The 21,592-nt window shown below is 36.7% G+C and overlaps 1 protein-coding gene across 1 annotated transcript; it reads left to right on the top strand.

Annotated features, from left to right (window-relative positions):
* The first annotated feature begins 2,596 nt into the window (after positions 1 to 2,596).
* LOC120359491 lies at positions 2,597 to 3,466 on the top strand. The gene has a single exon (XM_039457080.1). It carries the CDS (start codon positions 2,597 to 2,599, stop codon positions 3,464 to 3,466), a length of 870 nt encoding a protein of 289 aa, XP_039313014.1.
* Positions 3,467 to 21,592: the final 18,126 nt, after the last annotated feature.

The following is a 21,592-nucleotide window of genomic DNA, read 5'->3' as shown; positions in this document are numbered from 1 at the left end:
CTTAGGTAATAAGGAAATATCAGCGCCAGTATCAATAAGAAAATGTAAATTAGTTGATTTGTCAAAAATTACGAGGCGGTGACAAGGTAAACCGTTGTAAGCAGCCTCAATCTTCAACGGCGCTTCTAGTTTTCCTGAGAGTCAGTAAGAGTTTTTGACATCGTGCAAGGAATGGTACATTTCTTTGCTTTATCACCAAATTTTTTATGATAAAAACAAATTGACTGATCTTTAGAAATAGTTTTTTTATTCCGTGAATGTGATCTAAATTTTGATTTGCTTCTAGAACGGCTAGAAGATCTGCCACGACGATGAGAAACTTCAAGCGCAGTAATTCTTCGTTCCAATTCAGAAAAATCCGGTTGTTTAGAGGTTGATTGCGTATTAACTTCCGCGACTTGAAAACCAGTATCACGTTCAACAATTTTATCCGCAAGTTCCGAGAGCTTGACTAAAGGTACGTTTTCAACAACAGCAAGAGTCGCTTGAACTCTATATGGTAAGCGTTGTAGCCAAATCGAATGTAAAATGTTGTCTGCTAAAGAACCACCGGATAATTGACGGATTTCGCGTAAAAGTTCTGAAGGTTTCTTGTCATTTAATTCAATACCGGCTAATAATTGTCTCAAACGTTTTTCTTCAGAATCCGTGAAACGGTGAATTAGAGCTTTCTTTAATTGATTATATTTATCAATTTCAGGCGGATTTTCAACAATTTCCGATATCGCGACTAAAGCTTGTTCATCGAGATGACGAATAACAGAACTATATTTAATATCTTCGGAACGGATACGGTATACAGTAAATTCACTCTCAATCTGAGCAAACCACAGTTTAGGTTGCTTATGCCAAAAGGTTGGAAGTTTCAACAGGCGAAATTCATTAGAATGGATCTGAGTGGACTCACCCAATAACTGATGTTCTATACCAGAAGATAAATCTAAATTTTCCGTTCCGACCTGTTGTTGAAGGCTCACAGTTGATGCTGTAGTCGAAGTCGACGGAGTCAACTCAGATTTAACAGGAGTTCTGTCCACAGGCATTTTATCAATGATTTGATGTTTCCAGAGAAGAGCCAAGACGATCCAGGAATCAAAATTCGAAGATTCTTGTTGACACCAAATGACACTTCGGAAATCAAACTTCCCGCGTCAAGAGATATTCCAGCTCACACCGTGATCACGTCGGGGTCACCAAAAATGTAGCCACTTATTGTATAAATCACTAGATTTATATTTGATAAAGAGATATTTATTAAGACGTATAAACTCTTTGACAGGCAGAATAATAATAAAGAAGTAAATGTTAATAACAAAAGATGTTTAGTTTGTTGCTAAGTAACAAGTGTAGAAAGTGTAAGTGTAAGAATAAAAGTGTAAGTGAAAGAGTGTAAGAACGCCACACAGGTGTGGGGATTTCCACCACATTTCTTCCCTAGCGCTGAGCGGTACAAACTAGTTCTAAGGTTGGTACTATGCTGCCTGCGAGCAGCTCTAAAAAGATTCAGATTCTCTCTGACGCTAGTCCTGTACACACGTTGTACCTTGACAATATATCCGTTCTACTAATTACGTGGTGTGTTTAATTAATCAGTCTTCCCTTCCGTACGTCGTTAGTGGGTACGTCTCGAGGACTCGAGCCATCATTCCCCACATTGGTGACCCCGACGTGATCTAAGGAAGCAACTGATTTCGGCCGCCGGCCGATCATCCACGTGTTCCTCGAAACGAGAAAAACTGAGGAAAGGCACGCAGCCACGTGCCCATCGACTGCACGCCCTTACTTACATCCTAAAGGAGGGCCGTGCACAGAACGAGCGTCACTGCCCAAGGTATTAGTCTCGCCAAGGGCACGACAATAACTGCGATCATCGCAGTAGGCGTAACCGCCAGTAAGTGCGCCACAGCAAAAGGCGTGCGCCGAACGAGACTTCGGCATCCAAGGAGACGTCGTCGCCGTGAAGGCGATTCCACCAGGACCGTCGCCGTGAAGGCGATTGCACCAAGGCACCGTCGCCGGGAAGGCGATAGTACCGGCACACGTCATTGTTAAGGCGATCGCACCGTGACACTGTCATCAAGGGTGCGAGCAGACCCGGACATCATCGCCAGGTGCGCGGCTGCACGCGGCATCACCGCTGGAGGCGTCAAGCCGCAGCTGCGGTCTCATCATTGGCATCAGCCGTCGAGGTACCCTTCCGCGCGGCGAAGCGCGCCCATCGTCGGGTTCGTGCGTGTCCCATCCGTGAATCGTACATCGACAGCCATTACGGCCATTTGTTTTCGCGCGTGTCCCATTCGTGATTCGCGCATCGACCGCCATTACGGCCATTCGTTTTCGCGCTCGCACGCGAGCTCGCGCAACGCCATTTTCGCGCCGTTCGCGCCTGTCTTCTTTCCCGCCGAACGCCATATTGAAATTTATTTGCTTTTGTTCGCTACGCATCGTTTTAAGTCTAACACGTAGCACGTTGCGTTGAGTACGGCGCATGCATTTCGGCTCAACATTCATGCAATTTAAAATCGCTATATTTCCGATAACCAATACAAGCCGCGAGCGTCGTGGTAAATTAACTCTGTAACGCGTCTTAGTAACAATGCCTCCGCCCACGGTCGAAGAGTTGCAAGTACAATTGGCGCAGATGCAGACCACCTTGCAGCAGATGCAAGGGCAGGCCGGAGTTCCGCGCGTGGATTCTTATCGAATTCCTAAAATCCCACCCTTCTTGATCAAAGATCCCGTCATCTGGTTCATTCAGGTTGAGGCGTCTTTTGGGACCGCCCGCATCTCGGACCAAAAGACCAAAGCACATCATGTCATCAGTGCGCTAGATGCCGAAGCAATCGCGTGCTGTCGTGACTTGATCGCGGACCCTGACGAAACAGAACCGTATACCCAGCTGAAAGAGCGCATTATCGAAAGCTTTTCCGCGTCAGCCGAAGCTCAGCTTCGACAATTATTAAAAGGCCAAGTGCTTACTTCCGGAAAACCGTCGCAAATTCTTAGCCGGCTGCGTAACCTTAATGCAGATAAACGTTGCGATGACGCCGTCATTAAAACTATTTTTTGCGAACATTTAACGCCCTACATGCGTGGTATACTTGCGGTTTCGGACTGCGCGGATTTAGATAAATTAGCGAAAATGGCCGATAAGATCGCGGAGACGGCCAACGAATCGGCACAGTGTGCAGCCTCCTCTGCAAAACAATCACAGCCATCGGACCTCGAAAGCAAGGTCGATCGCCTTGCTGCAGAGCTCGCTACCCTCTCGGCTCAACTTAAACGATCTAGCAGGTCGCGAAGTAGAGATAAATCACGGCACCGCGAACGTTCTAACAGTAGGCAGCCTAAAGTCTGTTGGCCGCACAGAACTTTTGGCGAGGCAGCGCGGGCGTGCAAAGGCACAGATAAGTCCCCGTGCTCCTGGAAACAAAACAAAGCCGCAGTTACTGAGAAGGGGGAATAAACAGGTCCACCATTACGGAGGCTAGCATGGTGGACCCCAATTTTTCTAAACGCCTCCACGTGCGCGATCGACTCACAGGAGAGTTATTCTTGATTGACACGGGGGCGGAGATTTCATTGCTTCCCGCTGGCGATACCTCTAATAAAACGCCCGGTAATCTCAAGTTATACGCGGCTAATGACACCGTGATTAACACATATGGGCAATTATTTCGCACGTTGAATATCGGTTTACGTCCACTCACGTGGAACTTTTGTGTGGCAAAGATTCCGTACCCGATCATTGGGGCCGACTTCTTGAAACACTACGGTCTTCTGCCAGACCTCGAAGGTCGCAGACTAATCGACGCGCGCAACAACGCATATACTTCGGGTATTATTAGGGCAACGCCTTTCCATAAAGCCAGCACTGTCAATCCAGACACGAAATTCGCGCATATTCTCGCGGACTTTCCGAAAGTCACTGGCCTCAAGCAGGCTACGCTACCAAGTAACAGCGACGTACAACATCGTATCATTACTACTGGCCAACCGGTGGCCGAGCCTCCCAGAAGGCTAAACTCGGAGAAAGTTAACATAGCCAAAAAAGAGTTCAAACGGCTTACAGAGCTGGGCATTTGCCAACCCTCCAGCAGTCCATGGGCGAGTCCCATCCACATGGTGCCCAAAAAAGACGGATCGTGGAGAGTATGCGGTGATTACCGTCGCCTCAATGCCATAACCACTCCAGACAGATTCCCTGTCCCTCACCTACACGATTGTTCCTCCATCCTTCGGGGTAAAAACGTGTTTACCAAGCTTGACCTCTTTCAAGCGTATAACCAGATCCCGGTTGCGCCCGAGGATGTGCCCAAAACAGCAGTAATTACGCCTTTTGGTCTGTTTGAATATAAATTCATGACTTACGGTCTGAGAAATGCCAGTCAAACATTCCAGCGACACATCTTTCGCGCACTGGGGGATTTAGAGTTCGTTTTCGCGTTTATTGACGACATACTCATTGCATCCTCGTCTTCCGAGCAGCACGAGAAGCATCTGCGCATTGTCTTGCAACGCTTAAAAAACTATAACTTGCGACTTAACGTCGAGAAATGCCAGTTCAGTCAGTCAGAAATGGAATTTCTCGGCTACGTAATCAATAGCGAAGGATGCAAGCCACCCCCTTCCAAAGTTCAAGCCATCGTTAATTTTCCCAAACCGCGCACAATCGTCGAATTGCGTCGTTTCTTAGGTTTAGTAAACTTCTATCGTAGACTTCTGCGTAACGCCGCCAGCGAGCAAGCGCCGCTTAACGAGTACCTCCGTGACTCCCGAAAAAACGATAAACGCGTAATTGCGTGGACGCCAGAGGCGGAGGAGGCGTTTGTCAAATGTAAAAATAGTCTGGCCAGCGCGACAATGCTCTCGCATCCGGATGAGTCCGCCGAAATGCGCATCATTAGCGACGCGTCGGATTTCTCCATGGGAGCCGTGCTCGAGCAATTGCTTGACGATGCGTGGAAACCCCTCGCATTCTTTACGCGCAAGTTTACGCCCGCACAGTGTAAATACAGTGCTTACGACCGCGAGCTTACAGCAATATTTGAAGCTATCAAGTACTTCCGTCATCATTTAGAAGGTCGGGATTTCAAGATTGTTACGGACCACAAACCACTCATTTACGCGTTCCTGCAACGCTCGGGAAAAGCGTCACCGCGTCAGCAAAGACAGCTCTCTTTCATTTCCCAATTTACAACTCGAATCGAACACGTCTCGGGTAGCGACAACGTAGTCGCCGACTCATTGTCACGCGTTGAAACCATTCGTTTGCCCACCGAAATCGAGCTCGTCGAACTCGCTGAGCATCAGGAACGCGACGATGAGTTACGAACTATTCGCGAAACACCGGACTTCCCGCTTTCATTAAAACGTATTCAGTGGGGTCCTACTCACACCACAGTATTTTGTGAGATCACCGGTGAGGCCATCCGACCTTACATTCCGAGCTCATTACGAAACCGTGTGTTTAACTTGTTCCACAACACGGCTCATCCAGGCCCAAAAGTCACAGACCGCTTAATAAGACAACGCTACGTGTGGCCAAACATGCACCGCGATATCACCAAGTGGTGTAAGCACTGTATACAATGTCAACAAGCAAAAATTTCGCGGCACGTCCATTCTGTTCCGGAAAAGTTTATCGCGCCGGATTGCAGGTTCGAGCACGTGCACTTAGATTTATTGGGCCCTCTGCCCGAATCAGACGGCTATAAATATTGCCTGACGCTCGTCGATAGATTCTCGCGTTGGCCTGTGGCAATTCCGCTCAAAAATATTGAAGCCCTCACAGTCGCGCGAGCGTTTTACGATGGTTGGATCGCCAACTTCGGGGCACCTCAGACTCTCACCACCGATCAGGGTAGCCAGTTTGAGTCCCAACTGTTTGCAGCGCTCCTCCAGCTAATTGGGTGTCAGCGTATTCGCACCACTGCGTACCACCCGGCGGCGAACGGTCTCATTGAAAGATGGCACAGGAGTTTTAAAGCGGCGATTATGTGCCACGCCGATAAAGAATGGTCGCGCGCGCTGTCAACAGTTCTGTTAGGTTTACGGATCCATGTCCGCCTTGACACTGGCATGTCGCAGCCGAATTCGTGTACGGTACTACACTGCGGATTCCGGGTGAACTTGTGCTTCCCGAAGATTTCACGCCGAACCCTCATGCGTTCGTGGAAGAATTCCGTGAGTACATGCGCAAAGTGAAACCTGTTCCCGTGGAACACAAATTTAAAAAGCGCGCATTTTGTTTTAAAAATTTAAACTCATGCTCGCACGTTTTTCTTCGCGTAGGAGCCGCCAAAAAATCGCTTGAACGTCCGTACACTGGTCCCCATCGCATAATCAAACGCGTATCCGACCGGATCTATGACATAGATGTAAACGGCACCAAGCGCAGTGTGTCCGTCGAGAACCTCAAGCCGGCATTTTGTATTCGTGACGATCTCACCGACTCTATTTTAAGTAATAATCCAACTTGTCAACCATCCAGCAACGAACGTCCGCTGATAAAAACGTATACACGTCCAAAGAAAAAAGTTACGTTCCAGTTGTAATATCGATATCTAATATAGCATTTATTTACTGTCACTCGGGGGGGAGTATGTGGGGATTTCCACCACATTTCTTCCCTAGCGCTGAGCGGTACAAACTAGTTCTAAGGTTGGTACTATGCTGCCTGCGAGCAGCTCTAAAAAGATTCAGATTCTCTCTGACGCTAGTCCTGTACACACGTTGTACCTTGACAATATATCCGTTCTACTAATTACGTGGTGTGTTTAATTAATCAGTCTTCCCTTCCGTACGTCGTTAGTGGGTACGTCTCGAGGACTCGAGCCATCATTCCCCACACAGGACCGAGTTACACGTACAGACGGGCATCTGGTAAAACCTTTTCAGATTTTGTTCGTATCATTTTTCAGAACATGTGTATAATTTTTTATAAAACATTATAAAATCTAAAAAGTTAAAAAAGTATTTTTTTTAAATCGTGAAATAAGAAATCTCAGAATATTTTAGAATTTACATGAAAATTTCTAAGAAAAGATATAGACTTTTTAAGTATTTCTAATTGTATTTTCAAAAAATGTTCCAATTCGTATAAAAATTATGAAAAAAACTTTAACCAGGGATGTTTTCAGGAAAAATATGAATAAAATATAAACAATTTTTTATAATTATGGAATTGTTTTGAGAAATTATAAATTTTTTATTTTTTGTTGAAAAAAAATGTAAGAAAATATGAGACAATCTAAAGAATTTCACATGCAATCATTCTGAGAAACTATAAAATTTATTATTTCATATTATTTGGGAAAAGTGTTAAGAAATATTAGATAATCTGAACAATTTTTCAGAATTTATAATAGGATCGTTCTGATCGAGATATTATATTTTACGTTTTGGTGAAAAAAATGTGAGAAAATTTGAAAAAAATTTTTTATAAGTTCACATAATTACTTACGAATTGTTAACATGAAAAATTATAAGAATTTTATAAAAAAATTATGAGAAAAGTTTTTACTAAGGAAAACTGTGCATGGTTAGTTATATTAGATTTATTACTAAGATTACTACTTCTATTTATTAATCAGATTAATAAATAAAAGTAGTAAATAGAAACGTAGAAAAAATACTAACAAGAGGAGGATCAGGTGAGTCACCCTGGGATTTTGATCCCAATTCTTTTAGTTATTCTGGAGACGAAAAAAAAGTTTACGTCTCCCGGCGTTTGATCGAATAGGCCTTAGTTTCGAAATAATAAATTTGTGAAAATTGGCCATACCGCGGCGCATGAGTTTTCCCGGTAACTGTTTCCCCAACCAGTGTAGTCGGCTCCATGCGTTAGGTGCTTGCTTCACAATCGTCAGATCTGGGTTCGCTCCCGAATGTGTGTAATATTTTTTTTATTTTTTTTTAATAAGTGTATTTATTTATCTTGATGATATTGATATCGTATGCAAATTTCTAAAATAAAAAATTTATATTTAATATTACTTTCTAAACATTAATTTAAATTTAATTTGAAGGATATTTGAATTCAAGTAATAATATTTGAAATAATAAATAGGTAGTAATAATAATAATATATAAGTTATTTGAAATGGATAACATATAAAGGCAACGTATCTAAATTTTCAAATTGTTTAAATTTAACACTGGTATTCTTCTTCTACGATTAATTATTTTAAAAACTAGAATTTTAAAATACTGTTAATATTATTTCCAATTAAATTTTAAATTAAACAATTTGAAAATTTAAATACGTTGCACTTATATGTTATCTATTTCAAATAACTTATATATTATTATTATTATTACTTATTTATTATTTCAAATATTATTACTTGAATTCAAATTAAATTTAAATTAATGTTTAGAAAATGATATTAAATTAAGTTTTCTTATTTAAAAATTTGCATACTAAATCAATATCATCAAGATAAATACACTTATTAAAAAAAAATTGTTGCACACATCCGGGAGCGAACCCGGATCTTACGATTGTGAAGTAACATAAGCACCTAACGCACGGAGCCGACTGCACTGGTTGGGAAAACAGTTACCCGATAATTTATGCGATGATATGAAAAAAATTGAATATGTTAATAAAGTAGAATTCAAACATATCAAATTAGGTCTATTTGACATTATCGCGTTTATATCAATTAAATTACCGATTTACATTTTTAATAGTTAAAAATGTAAATAAATTATTGATATTATCGATATGTTACCATAAAAGTTCTTATCATATGAACATGGTAATGAATTTATTTTGACAGCTAACCCAACGGCTATCGTAACATCTTGTTATTGAATTGATATTTTGTTGAAAACATTAATTGTGCATATGTAATGTACAAATATGTTTCCTATAGTAGTAATTTCTTAATATAAATGTTACTGCGTATTTATATGACAATCTCAATATCGAGAGGTACCCTTGTGGTACCTTTGTCATGTCACCATGCCTGAGCGCGCGAAATGTCAGTTCAGTGATTCGTAAATTTTAATCGCGAATAATTTGAAAACCATTATACCCTCAACATTTTTGTATTAGGATTTTTTTCTTAGAATTTTCCAAAGAATCCGCTCTTAAAATGGGATGCGAGCTTTCTGGGACACCCTGTATATCAGCAAACACAATATAGAAAATAATAGTTATATAACTTGTGTGTGTCACGTTATATAACAAATTTTTACATTCTAGCAATAATATAGTTATGTAAAATTGAATTTTTGATATTACTACATCATAACTTACAAGAGTTATATAACTGCCATTAATTAGGTTTATATAACAAACATTTTATTTTAATAATATAACTGTTATAAAACTGAATTATTATAATGACTCCTGTATAACAAATATGATACAACTGTTATGTAGCTGTTATTTTTCTTATGAGTAGGAAATTACAACTAACATGGATATTACATGTAACGAGCATGTTATATTGCATGTTACTTTCGATTTTATTCTATTAACATTGCTGTTATGCAATTGTGTTTGCTGGGATATATATATATATATGTATGTGTGTGTGTGTGTGTGTGTGTGTGTGTGTGTGTGTGTGTGTGTGTGCGCGCGTGTGTGTGCGTGTGTGTGTGTGTGTGTGTATATATATATATATATATACAAGGTGTCAGGTAACTACCGCCCGTGGTTTCGTGGATTAATAGATCAAGTAAAACTGAGCAGAAAAGTCCTGTACCATTTTTTAATATTTGCCATAGTTAACGAAAAAAAAAATTAATAAAGTCTGCAAATAAGCGCGTATCACCGCGCGCAAGGATCGCCCGCCGGTCGCCGAGACGTAGGCAGCCGCGGCTGTAAGCGCGGTGAGGAGGCAAAAGCAGCAGTAGCTGTGGCCTGCGAGCGGCGCGGCAAGGAGGGAGAAGTAGCAATGGGTACTCGCAGGCCGCAGCTACTGCGGCTTTTCCCTCCTCACCGTACAGCGCCGCGCCTACAGCCTACGTCTCGGCGACCGGCGGGCGGTCCTTGCGCGCGGTGATACGCGCTTATTCGCAGATTTTATTAATTTTTTTTTTTTGTTAACTATGGCAAATATTAAAAAATGATAAAGGACTTTTCTGCTCAGTTTTACTTGATCTATCAATCCACGAAACCACGGTAGTTACCTGACACCCTGTATATACAGGATGTAACAAAACTATCGCACCTGAAGTATACCATAGGATAAAGGACATGAATCCAAGTCAAAAAATCTTAAATCATTTTTTTATCTAAGCTTTCTGTTAGATATCATACGATGTTAAAGTTAACGTATCACCGCCCGTCTATATAGGAAAAGCAGAGATGGATAATAGACAGGCGCGCGGGCGGAGCGGAACTGACAAATTACGCGACGAAAGAACAACGATAAACAGCGAAACAGCTGCACACACGCACGCACGCACGCACGCACGCACGCACGCACTGTTTCTCTCTCTCTTTCGCTCTTTCTCTCTCTTTCCCTCTCTCTTTCTTCACTTTGTGTTTAAAAAAATCTTAAACATCCTAAAATGCACTAAAATAAACGTTTCGGCGTTTTTGTAATAATTTATCAATTTAGTGCGAATTAATTAATTGTTTATTTCATTATAGTTACAATACATGTTCGAAGTGTACTCCTTCTACTTCGATACATATTCTTGCTCTTTTTTGTACATATTTAACGTTACATTGTCTAAATTATTTTTCATTAAGACTAGTAAATTTGGCAGATTGTTTTTTAAAAAATTAAGATATTCTTGAGAATTTAACCGTTCTGGTAGTATAACAGGCAAAAATAGACGAGCTACAATATTTATGCACGATGGCATACCTGCTCATTCTGCACGTAAGATATCTTTTTTGTTATAAAAATGTTTATTACTAATAAAATTTAAAATCTATTGAAATTAGTTAAAGATTGCTTTCTCAGTTACGATACTATCGTACATCTTTAAAGATTAATCATAAAAATTTTACTAACAATAGTTATTATTACAATAGGAAAAAAATTTTCGCGATTTAAGTAAATATGTTATTAGAACTATTCAAGCAAATTATTTACTTCACGTAAGTAAATATTACTTCAAAGAAGTAAGTAATACTTCAAAGAAATAATATTTTCTACAAGTAAGATTTATTTACGTAAAGTAAATAATTTGCTTAAATTATTTTAATAACATATTTACTTGAACCACAAAAATTTTTTTCACAGTGTACGTACATAGAATGACTTGCTTTTATACAATAAATTCTTGTTAATTAGATTAATTATAATTAATATTAAAAACATATTGTTTGTTTGAAACAAACTTTACATTCAAGTGTAATTATCCAAACTAAACTACTTTTAATATCAACTTCAATAAATCTTATTTAAAAGCATAGTTCGCCTAGTTTATCTCGATGAAACTTTCACCCAATGGTTCGGAAGAGGTTTAATAACTTCATGGCCTGCTCGATCTCCGGATTACAATCCATGTGATTTTTTTTTTGGGGAGAAATAAAAAAAAACATTAATGCGCACCAACATTGAGAAAGCTGACGAGATGATGGAATTAATATTCCGCACTATTAAAAGAATTGACAATGATCAAGTTCGAAGAGCTACGCAAAATGTACGAAAAAGAGCGAGAAAGTGTATCGAAGTAGAAGGAGCACACTTCAAACAAGTATTGTAACTGTAATAAAATAAACAATCAATTAATTCACTAAATTGATAAATTATTACAAAAACGCTGAAACTTTTATTTTAATTACGCATTTTAGGATGTTTAAGATTTTTTTAAACAAGGTGAAGAGAGAGAGAAAGAGAGAGAGAGAGAGAGAGAGAGAGAGAGAGAGAGTGTGTGTGTGTGTGTGCGTGCGTGCGTGCGTGCGTGCGTGCGTGCGTGTGTGTGCGTGTGTGTGTGTGTGTGTGTGTGTGTAATTACACTCACAATCAGTCGACGCAGTCACACAGAACATATATAAAGTTACACGCAGTCACACGCAGCGTGCGATATTAGTATGTACCGTCGCCATTTTGTTTCAGGACCAAACATTTGCCAGACTCTTACTTCTAGTGATACTATTTTTTCATTTTGAAAAAATAAGCAGCGTAGATAGCGCGGTAACAGAGGCTATAAGTAGTTATATAAATTAGAGATAAATTTATTTGAATTTTAAAAAAGGAAAAAATTAAAGAAAAAAAAATTATGATTGATTATAAAATTTATTGTAACAAAATTCTAAACAAATTTATGCTATAATAAAATTCTTCTATTATAATAAAAATTCTTTCTATTTAACTCCAAATTTTTTCAAAATCCTATGAAAGAAATATTTCAACTAAATAGTGAAATATTTCATAAAAGTTGAAAAGTGTATCTGCAATATTGCTGAGATAGCTCTAGTGTTGTCAAAATGTATACGATTCTTGCAAATCTTATAGACAAACTACTAAAAGTTATATATTGAAAAGATCTGTAATGTTTTTGAAATAACATATTCAAAGAAAAAAATATTCTAAAAAAGTTTTAATACAAGAAATATTTACTTGCCTTAACAGTTAAGTTAACAGCCAACGATACTTGTTTTAATAGTTTGTTTACTTGTAATGAAGTTAAAAGTTTCTTAATTGAAATATTCAAGTAAATGAAATAAGATAATTTTTAATGAAGTAATGTTCTCTTGTAATTTTAAATAATATTTATTGTTAGATTATTTTTATGTTCACAATAATCAGACTTTTTAATCTAAAAAATCAATTTAAATAATATTTATAATATTATTATTCATTTGTAAATTCACTATCTAAATATATGTAAAGACCCGTTTTTCTTGGATAGAAAATCGGACGTAGCTTGTCGGGAATTACCAGAGATATAGACAATTAAAGAGATATAGACAAACGTTTTAGAATTGAAAGATATATATATATATATATATATGTATAAAGATTACTACGATGAGGTAGAAGGATTGAGATAAATCAAAAAGTCTAATAACAGTTTGCGATATTTGCAATAATTTTCGTGTAATAAAATATTAAAGTCAACCAAATAAGAGCGCGCGGAGAGGCAAACGGTTGGTCGCCTGAGTCGTAAGACCGCCCGTCTCGACGCGGTACGGTGCCAAGCTATCCTTTTCCTTGCCGCGCGCTACTTAACGTCGCCTGCAATCGGGCCGTAGTGGGTGGTCCTACGGCTCAGACGAGCGACCGCTTGTCTCTCCGCGCGCTCTTATTCGGCTAATCTCAATATTTTATTACTCAAAAATTATTGCAAATATCGCAAAATGGTATTAGACTTTTTCATTTATCTCGATCTCTTCTATCTCATCATGATAATCTTTATACATTGGTCTGGGACACCCTGTATATATATACACATATTTATTTTAAAGAAAGATGCAGATAATTATGTACAAAACCTGGCGGCTCAAAGAATGCACAAACAAGAAAACTCGCAAGAACAGAATATAAGCTATTTACAAAATAAATGTAAAAGTAGTACCAATAAATTTATGTTATCGGTCGTATAATTTATTGGTGGCGTTTGACGTGCGGCAAGTGCACGGCGAATTCGTATGTCGGGGCAAATTACAATTTAATTCACCTGTAGTGGGATTCTCTAACTTGTTATAATTATAACATCACACGACGTTACAATAACAATACCGACTTTCGTCATGTGTAACGAGAAACTAATACCGACAGTGCAATTCCGTAACTCAAAATAGCAATACTCTGACGTTACAGAACATGATAACAAAGTGTCGTTATTTAATGTTATCGTTAGCGTGAAAGTAAAGAGAAAGTGACATATATGTATCAAATTTTGGGAGAGAATTCGTAGGTTGGTATTCTGTATACAGCAGCATTCTAATAATTTACCTTAGGGAATACCCATATTACTCCCCGAAATCTCGGACAAAGAGAGAACTGACCAATCGCGTTAGTCAGTAAGGTAAATTGTTTCAATGCAAATGATCCATTCTTTCTCCTTCCGAGATCTCGAAAAGATTTTAAAAAGTGCTTAAAACAATTACGCACGTAAAATTTTATTGCCGTGATTCAAGCGCAATGACTTCTGTATTGCAGTAAGTATTTTGTATTACAAAGTTTTAATAAAAGAAATAATTATAAGTATACTAATGTAATATATGTGTATTAATTGACGATATAGATTGACTTTTATAGACGACATAAAAATGTTGCTTATACCATTTTATGCAAATATGAATAATGTATAGGTTATTCAAGTATTAATTAGGTTATATATGTTTCTAGTATTAAGTTATGTATACTTTTATATCAAGCAAAATTGCTTTATTTAAGTTTGGATTATTATATTTTCCGAAGAAATATAGAAGCAGGAACTAAGGCGAAGAGGCAGGCAAAATCAACATCAGGATAAATAGACTACATGATGGATTATTTGTGTGGAACATCCACACGTTGCAACAGGCAAGTTTCAGAGGGGCGGATCTTGATAGCGCACGGGACCGAGAGCCCACCACCACTCACAGTGGCCAATGCCTAGAGTTTTTCCGTTGGTTGGGTTAGATAAGTCAAGATGATTGGTTGGTAGGCTATCGCACCGTGCGCTATCGGATCCAGTCCGTTTCAAAGCCTACGGAAACATCGATTTAAGAGGGTCATGGGAGCAAATAATCACTCAATTAAATAGTATGGGAAAAAATGGTAAGACTAAAGATGTAAAGTCATGGAAATTAGTGAAAATTAATAAAAATATAGTACTTAGGCCAGTATTCACAGTCGAGTTCTATTTTAAGGCGTATTAAGTAATGTCTTAAAATGCTAATACGGCTTTGTGATTGGTTGATGGCATATCAAGATGGTTTTTAAAACGGTCTTAACCATAAAAATCGACTATGAATATCCGTCTTAAAATATTACGTGTAACATGTAACTGTAGTGCTTTAGTAATTTCAGACATGGCGAGATAATAAAACTGCAGTTTCCCAAAAAATTGTAAAAATTCGTGCTAATTGAAGTGTAACAGGGAATGTTGGTGGTGCTCCTGACAAATTGACGGAACGAGAGAAAAAGATTTTGAGTCTAATGGGTCTTGATTATGGCCTAGTTTACACCTAATACTTCATACACGTACTAACTACCCAATCAGCACACAATATTTTTTAAATGTTTTTTTAATATTTATTTAATATTAATTTTTCATTGTACAATTCATCATAACTAAAATATTTATTAAATTGTTACGTCTGGCGGAAAAAGTTTTTATTTTCCCGCGCCATCCGCATTGATAATAGTTTAATTAAGAATCGGGAACATCCTCCGACTAATTAAGTAAATCATATATCGAAACGATAATTCAATAACGATCATACGGCTTTTACATGCGCTACCGCTTGGCAACATCGCGGCGCTACCCCCTCGACGCGCAACACCCGCGAGTGTCTATCGGCGCCAACCCTTTGGCTCGCGACCCCCTCTAATTCACCAAGCTCCGCGCTTTGGAATTCTATTGATCTTTCCAATTTAATATAAAATATTAGGATCGGCAAAATTATAATTATCGAAGCGTGATTCTTTCATGGATGCTTCCCACTACTGCACCACGTAACTTAAATTAAATCAACTCTAAAATCGCGACCAATAAAAACGCCAAAAGATTTTTAATTAATATAAAGATTGATCTCTCATAGATAACAACAAAACTTTAACTTTTTACGCATAAAACGATAGCGTGTGCTTGGTGCTATTATCTCGTACACCTCAAGTACGATAATTCAAAAAGTAACACTCATGAAAGAATTCTAGAAATCTTTCCTGTTAAAATTAACTCCCCGTAGTAGCAACAATAGAAATTAACATTGCATAACGCTTCAGTACTCATAGTCCTCCACCGTACCATATACGCCTAATCGAGATCCCATAAAGAACTTAATTTATATTAATTTTCCAAACATTAGATTTTGCATCGAAGTGTGGTATGCGGTATCTCCGCGAGTCGCGACCCCCGGAACCGTCTACAAGCGCTTCGCGCGAACTACAGGCACAAGCCGCGCAGTCGCGGAACGGGGCGGGTTCATAAGGACTACGCGTTACGAAAAACTATCGCTCCAAATTTTCCGCGAACCTGAGGAATCGTCCCGCAACACCTCTTGCTCATATTCTTGCCTATATAAGGAGTAAAATCGGAGCTCCAAGATCAAATCAGTCTTGTTGGTCAAGCGAGAATCGCTGCCATCGGCGACCGCCAACGTGCAGACCTCCAGGTACGATTTCAGCGCTCCAGAAGTATGTTGCTCTGAAAGTATGCTGCTCCGGAAGTATGCTGCTCCGGAAGTATGCACTCCGGAAGTATGCTGCACGCGTTTCCGGAGCCCCCCAGTCATGGACCAGGGCAGGACACCCGGAGAGGTTTTAGTGGGTAGGCCCTCGCCGGCACGTCGCCGGCGGAGGAGAGCCCCACATAACCACCAGGCCTCCACCGGGGCCTGGGGTATGCGGTAACGCATTTCCTCTCCGTAAACAAAAAAAAAAGGGTACGATCTCAGCGACGGGTGGGTCTTACTCTTGATGAAGACGTTGGTCTTCGGGTTGGCCCCGGTCGAATCGCCTTTTTTCTTGTCTCTCCTTCCCATCAGAGATCCAGAAGGTTGAACCACACCTAGCATTAGCTAGCGTGTGGCCTCACTCGTTTCTTTGTCCCCCTCCCCCCCTTTTCATCCGAGCGTTGGAGAAGACTTGCGAAAGCGACTCTTCGACGTCTTCCTTCTCTCTCTCTCCCTCTCTTGTACCTCGCTCCCAATCACGCGCTGCCTCTAGGGCTTCTCCTCTTGACCTCATCGTTCCCACTAGTCGCACAGCAACTTTCCAGCGTTCTTTTTCTGTAGTTGCACCAACGCTTTGGAACTCATTTCCCGCACCCATTCGCGGTGCAGTTTCCACTGGCGCCTTTAAGCGTGATCTTCATAGTTTCCTGCTTCATAGTGACGCTCCTCATTCCCAGGCCTAACTGCGTTCTAGCCTGTGTCTAATTAAATTGTCACTTTCTTTTACCTTTCTAACTCTCGTTCTAGTTCTCTTTGCTTAGCATATAAATACTCTTTCTGTTAGTACTATATAAAGATATATCATATTTCTTGTTCTGTTTTATTTTACTATTATGTCTATATATTATATTCACTGTACGCTTGCGCTAGTCAAATTATCAAGCACGTTTTCATTTTTGTTTTTATCTCTATTCTAATTATTGTTTTCATTTATTTTCTACTATTATTTTTATCTGTTGTTACTAGTTTTAAGTTGAACCGCTCTCAGACCTGTATCATTTGTATATTCTTTCTGTCCTTAGAGGGTTTACCCTAAGACAGTAATAAACGCCCAATCAATCAATCAATTAATCTTCTGCAGCGTTGAAGAAGAGTCGCGTTAGCGAGTCTTCGACGTCTTCCTTCTCTCTCCCTCTCTTATCCCGTCGAAGAAGACTCGCTAGCGTGACTCCTCGACGCATTCACCGTCTTTCTACCCGGTGACTCAAAATTTTGTCCTAAATAATATCCACCTTTAAAAAGGCGTTCTAACGGGTGTCCACTTTGACCCAGCGAATTTGTCTCTCTCAACACATAATCGTTTTTCTCTTTGCCATTTGATTTTCAATCATTAATAATTTGTCTCACTAAAATTCGTAGATCACTCGCACTGATCTCTCTCTCTGTCGCTAACGTTTTAAAATTATTTCTTCCGGAAGACAGGTAAGTCATCTACTCATTCGTATATCATCGTGGCAATCCTTGTTATTGATACAATCATGCATTTCTTCAAGAAGCTATGGGCCGAAAAAAGGCACACCGCGGCTACGGTAGTAGTCGAAAATATAGTCATTAAGATGAGATTAACTAAGGATCGACACGGACACCTCCACCTCTCTCGCGGATAATTATATTGTATTTAAGTTACCTTCTTACATATGTTCCTACATAATTAAAAAAAAATATATATATATATATATATATATATATATATACACACACACACATATAGTTTAACCATTGCACAGGCGTCACGTTTATTTTACCCCACGCCAAGCTAAATCACGCATGTCTATACTCCTTCGACTTTAATAAAACATTATTAAACCTTTCCAAATTCACTGCTTATTCATTACATAATTATATATCCTCCCAAAATATCTCCTCTTGCCTGCATAAATGAATCGTCATGTATCAGGGCGTGTTATCGCACGATTCCGAACCACGACTGGTGACAGCTGCCTTTATCTCAGAGGTAAAATCAAAAGAAAAAACCAAAATCTATGTCCCGAATTACAATTTCGCGAACCTGCGGACATAACAAAATATTTATTAAATATTTATTTAACATTAATTAAATATTTAAAATAATGATTTAGAAAAAATATTTATTTAAAACTTATTTAACGTTTATTTAACATTTATTTAACATTAACTAAAAATTTAAAATAATGATTTGGGAAAATATTTATTTAACGTTTATTTAATATTTATTTCACATTAATTTGTCATTAAAAAAAAACATTTTTTAAAAACATTAATTTAACATTTATTAAACATTAATTTAAGATTTATTTCACTTTAATTTTTTATTTAAAAAAAAATTTTTTAAAAACATTAATTTAACATTCATTAAACATTAATTTAATATTTATTTTACATTAATTTTTCATTAAAAAAAACATTTTTAAAACTATTAATTTAAAATTTATTAAACATTAATTTAATATTTATTTCACATTAATTTATCATTTGAAAAAACATTTTTTAAAAACATTAATTTAACATTTATTCAACATTAATTTAATATTTATTTCACATTAATTTTTTATTTGAATAAACATGTTTTAAAAATATTAATTTAACATTTACTTAACATTTATTTAATATTTATTTTATATTAATTTTTTATTTAAAACAACAATTTCAAAAACATCAATTTTACATTTATTAAATATTAATTTAATATTTATTATTTATTTTTTTTAATAAACATTTTTTAAATATTTATTTAATATTGTTTAAGTATTTATTTTTTATGAATTATTTAATTGAAAAAATGCTTTTAGTAAGCATTTTTTAAATGTTTATTTAATATTTGTTTAATGTTTATATAATATTAATTTTTTTACTTATTTTTCATCTCTATAAAGTTATGTTTATTTATTATTTATTTAACATTTAAGCTCTTTATATTTTAATTATTACTAAAATTTAAAATTTGTTTAAAAAATGTTTCAATAACATCTATGAAAATCAGTAAAAAATTAACTTATATATATTTAAATAAATAATATACTTTAATTATATATATTTTGTCTTTTCGATAACATATTGACCTGATCTATCAGTGTTGTACATGTATAAACACGAAGTGTTTACAAATCATCACGAGGGATCAGTTCGCAGCGATCACAAAAGTCAAGCAACGTTCACTGGAGTCGCAACTTGGATGGGTAACCGCGTGGAAATTTCCCCAAAAAAAATTCTTAAGAAAAGACCTCAATATTAAAAAAAATTTTTTAATGTAAAAAGGGGTGTAAATCCACTAATTTTAACGTTTTTGAAAAATTTTTTTATTGCAAAAGTTTTTTTTAAATATTGTTTTGCTCATTTATGCTTTGTTAAAAAGAACGTTTCTTTAACGTTTAATAAATGTTTTCTTTAAATGTTTTAAAAACGTTTTTATATCATTTGAAAAACATTTTTTTTTATGTCAAAATAAACATTTTTTTAATGTAAAAGAGGGCATTTAACCCATTATTTTTAATGTTTTTATAAATGATTTTAAAAATATTTTTTAAATGTTTTTAAAAACATTTTTTAAATATTGTGTGCTGATAGGGTAGTAATTTTCTATTAAATTATCTTAATTTTGGCAATAAATTTAAAGAATAGTATACTAAGCTGATACAATATAAATTGAGATAATTAAATATATGTATCATGCATACACGCATCGTAGAAAGTAAGATAATTTAATAGAAAGTTACGAGTTACGCGTATTAAGTGCTTGGTGTAAACTAGGACAATGTGGAGGGCGTACAATGTCCCGATTCATTTCCAGAGGAACAGGTAATAAAAAATTTATAAGTATAACTGTAACAATTGTATTAACATAAAACGTATTTTAGTTAAATTTTAAAAAATTTATTGTGTTTCTGATGCATATGAAAATAATAATGAGTACATATTTATAATACATTATTGGTTTTTTAAATATTGATTTTAGGCGAAAGCAATGAATTTGCTTACTGCAGGGGACGACGAAATTTTAAATATTATTCCTGAACCTTTAACTAGACGAGACAACATAAATGATGTTATTATAAAGCATGATGTAAATTATACTGGTTAGTACATTTTTTTTTATACACTGCATATATTGGGTCATTAAATTTCAATTAAATTTTACACATATACATATATATTGTTACGAGCAAAGGGTACTCGTACACTCACGCACTCACTCCCGAAAAGAACTAGACTTCTTTATCAAACGTAGAATCACTTTTATTGTTAAACATAAAACACGTCCATATCATAAGACAGCAAAACTCCAAAATCACAGACAGCTCATTTTTTTAATAAACAAGGCCGTTGTCAAGGAGAACGCTTCACGGCCTTATTCACATCGCAGCTCGAACTCGCCTCGCAGGGACGGCTCGGCTCGTAACAATATGTATGTATATGTGTAAAGTTTCATATTTAATGATCCAATATCATGATGAATTATGAATGTGTTAATTATGTATTGCTTTGGAAATGAATAAATACAACATTAATTGCTTATACATTTTTATTTATTGAAATGCTAAATGATACTGGAGAACCTTTGGGAGTAGGGTCAACTCTTAATATTATTCAAACTGATTCACAAATTAAAAATGTAGAAACTGCAAAACAGCCACACTATTGCGATATGACAGAATTGCTGTCGGGTTTTCCAATTAATGAAGATATACCACAATCACTCATTACTGTTACGCAGGGTTCTAGCAAAAAACGAAGAGCGCCGCAAAATACAAGACGAAGTTAATATTGCTATAAATAATTACATATTTTTGTTATAACCTACAAGAATTCAGATTATATGTAACAGGTAATGTTTTCTTTATTTTTAAGACATTGAACGATTGGGCACACAGCTGCAGAATGCCAGAGAAGATTTTGCAACTCTAGCTGAGCGCCAAATTTCATGTGTGGAGGTAAAATCTATCTGAAATTTTTAAAATGTAATTTAAAAATACGTGTTATTATTATATTATAACTCAATGTTCTTGAAAAATTTTTTTTACAGATGTTTGCTAAAGCAATGTAACAAATTTAGGACAATAAAAAGGATCGAAATAAATGTCTGCGTACTTTCATAGAAGCAGAAAATAGTAGAAAAAAAAACATATTCGGAATTAATGATAGTAGTAAAAAATAATGTTGAAATTTTGAAAAATAAGTCTGATCTTTAATGTCCGTATTTTATTATTTTTTGGATCTTACTCTTTTATATATATATATATATATATATATATATATATATGTTTATTTCCTTATTATATTCAAAGTTTAAAGACAATAAGGTTTTTAGTTTAA

This window comes from Solenopsis invicta, chromosome 14 (genome assembly GCF_016802725.1).
Source record: "Solenopsis invicta isolate M01_SB chromosome 14, UNIL_Sinv_3.0, whole genome shotgun sequence".
NCBI classification, from domain to species: domain Eukaryota; kingdom Metazoa; phylum Arthropoda; class Insecta; order Hymenoptera; family Formicidae; genus Solenopsis; species Solenopsis invicta.
Note: the sequence above shows the minus strand (reverse complement) of the source record. Positions and strands in the feature narration are given on the sequence as shown.

Coding starts and splice junctions, on each gene's coding strand:
- LOC120359491 (XM_039457080.1), top strand. CDS start 2,597: ATGCCTCCGCCCACGGTCGAAGAGTTGCAAGTACAATTGGCGCAGATG.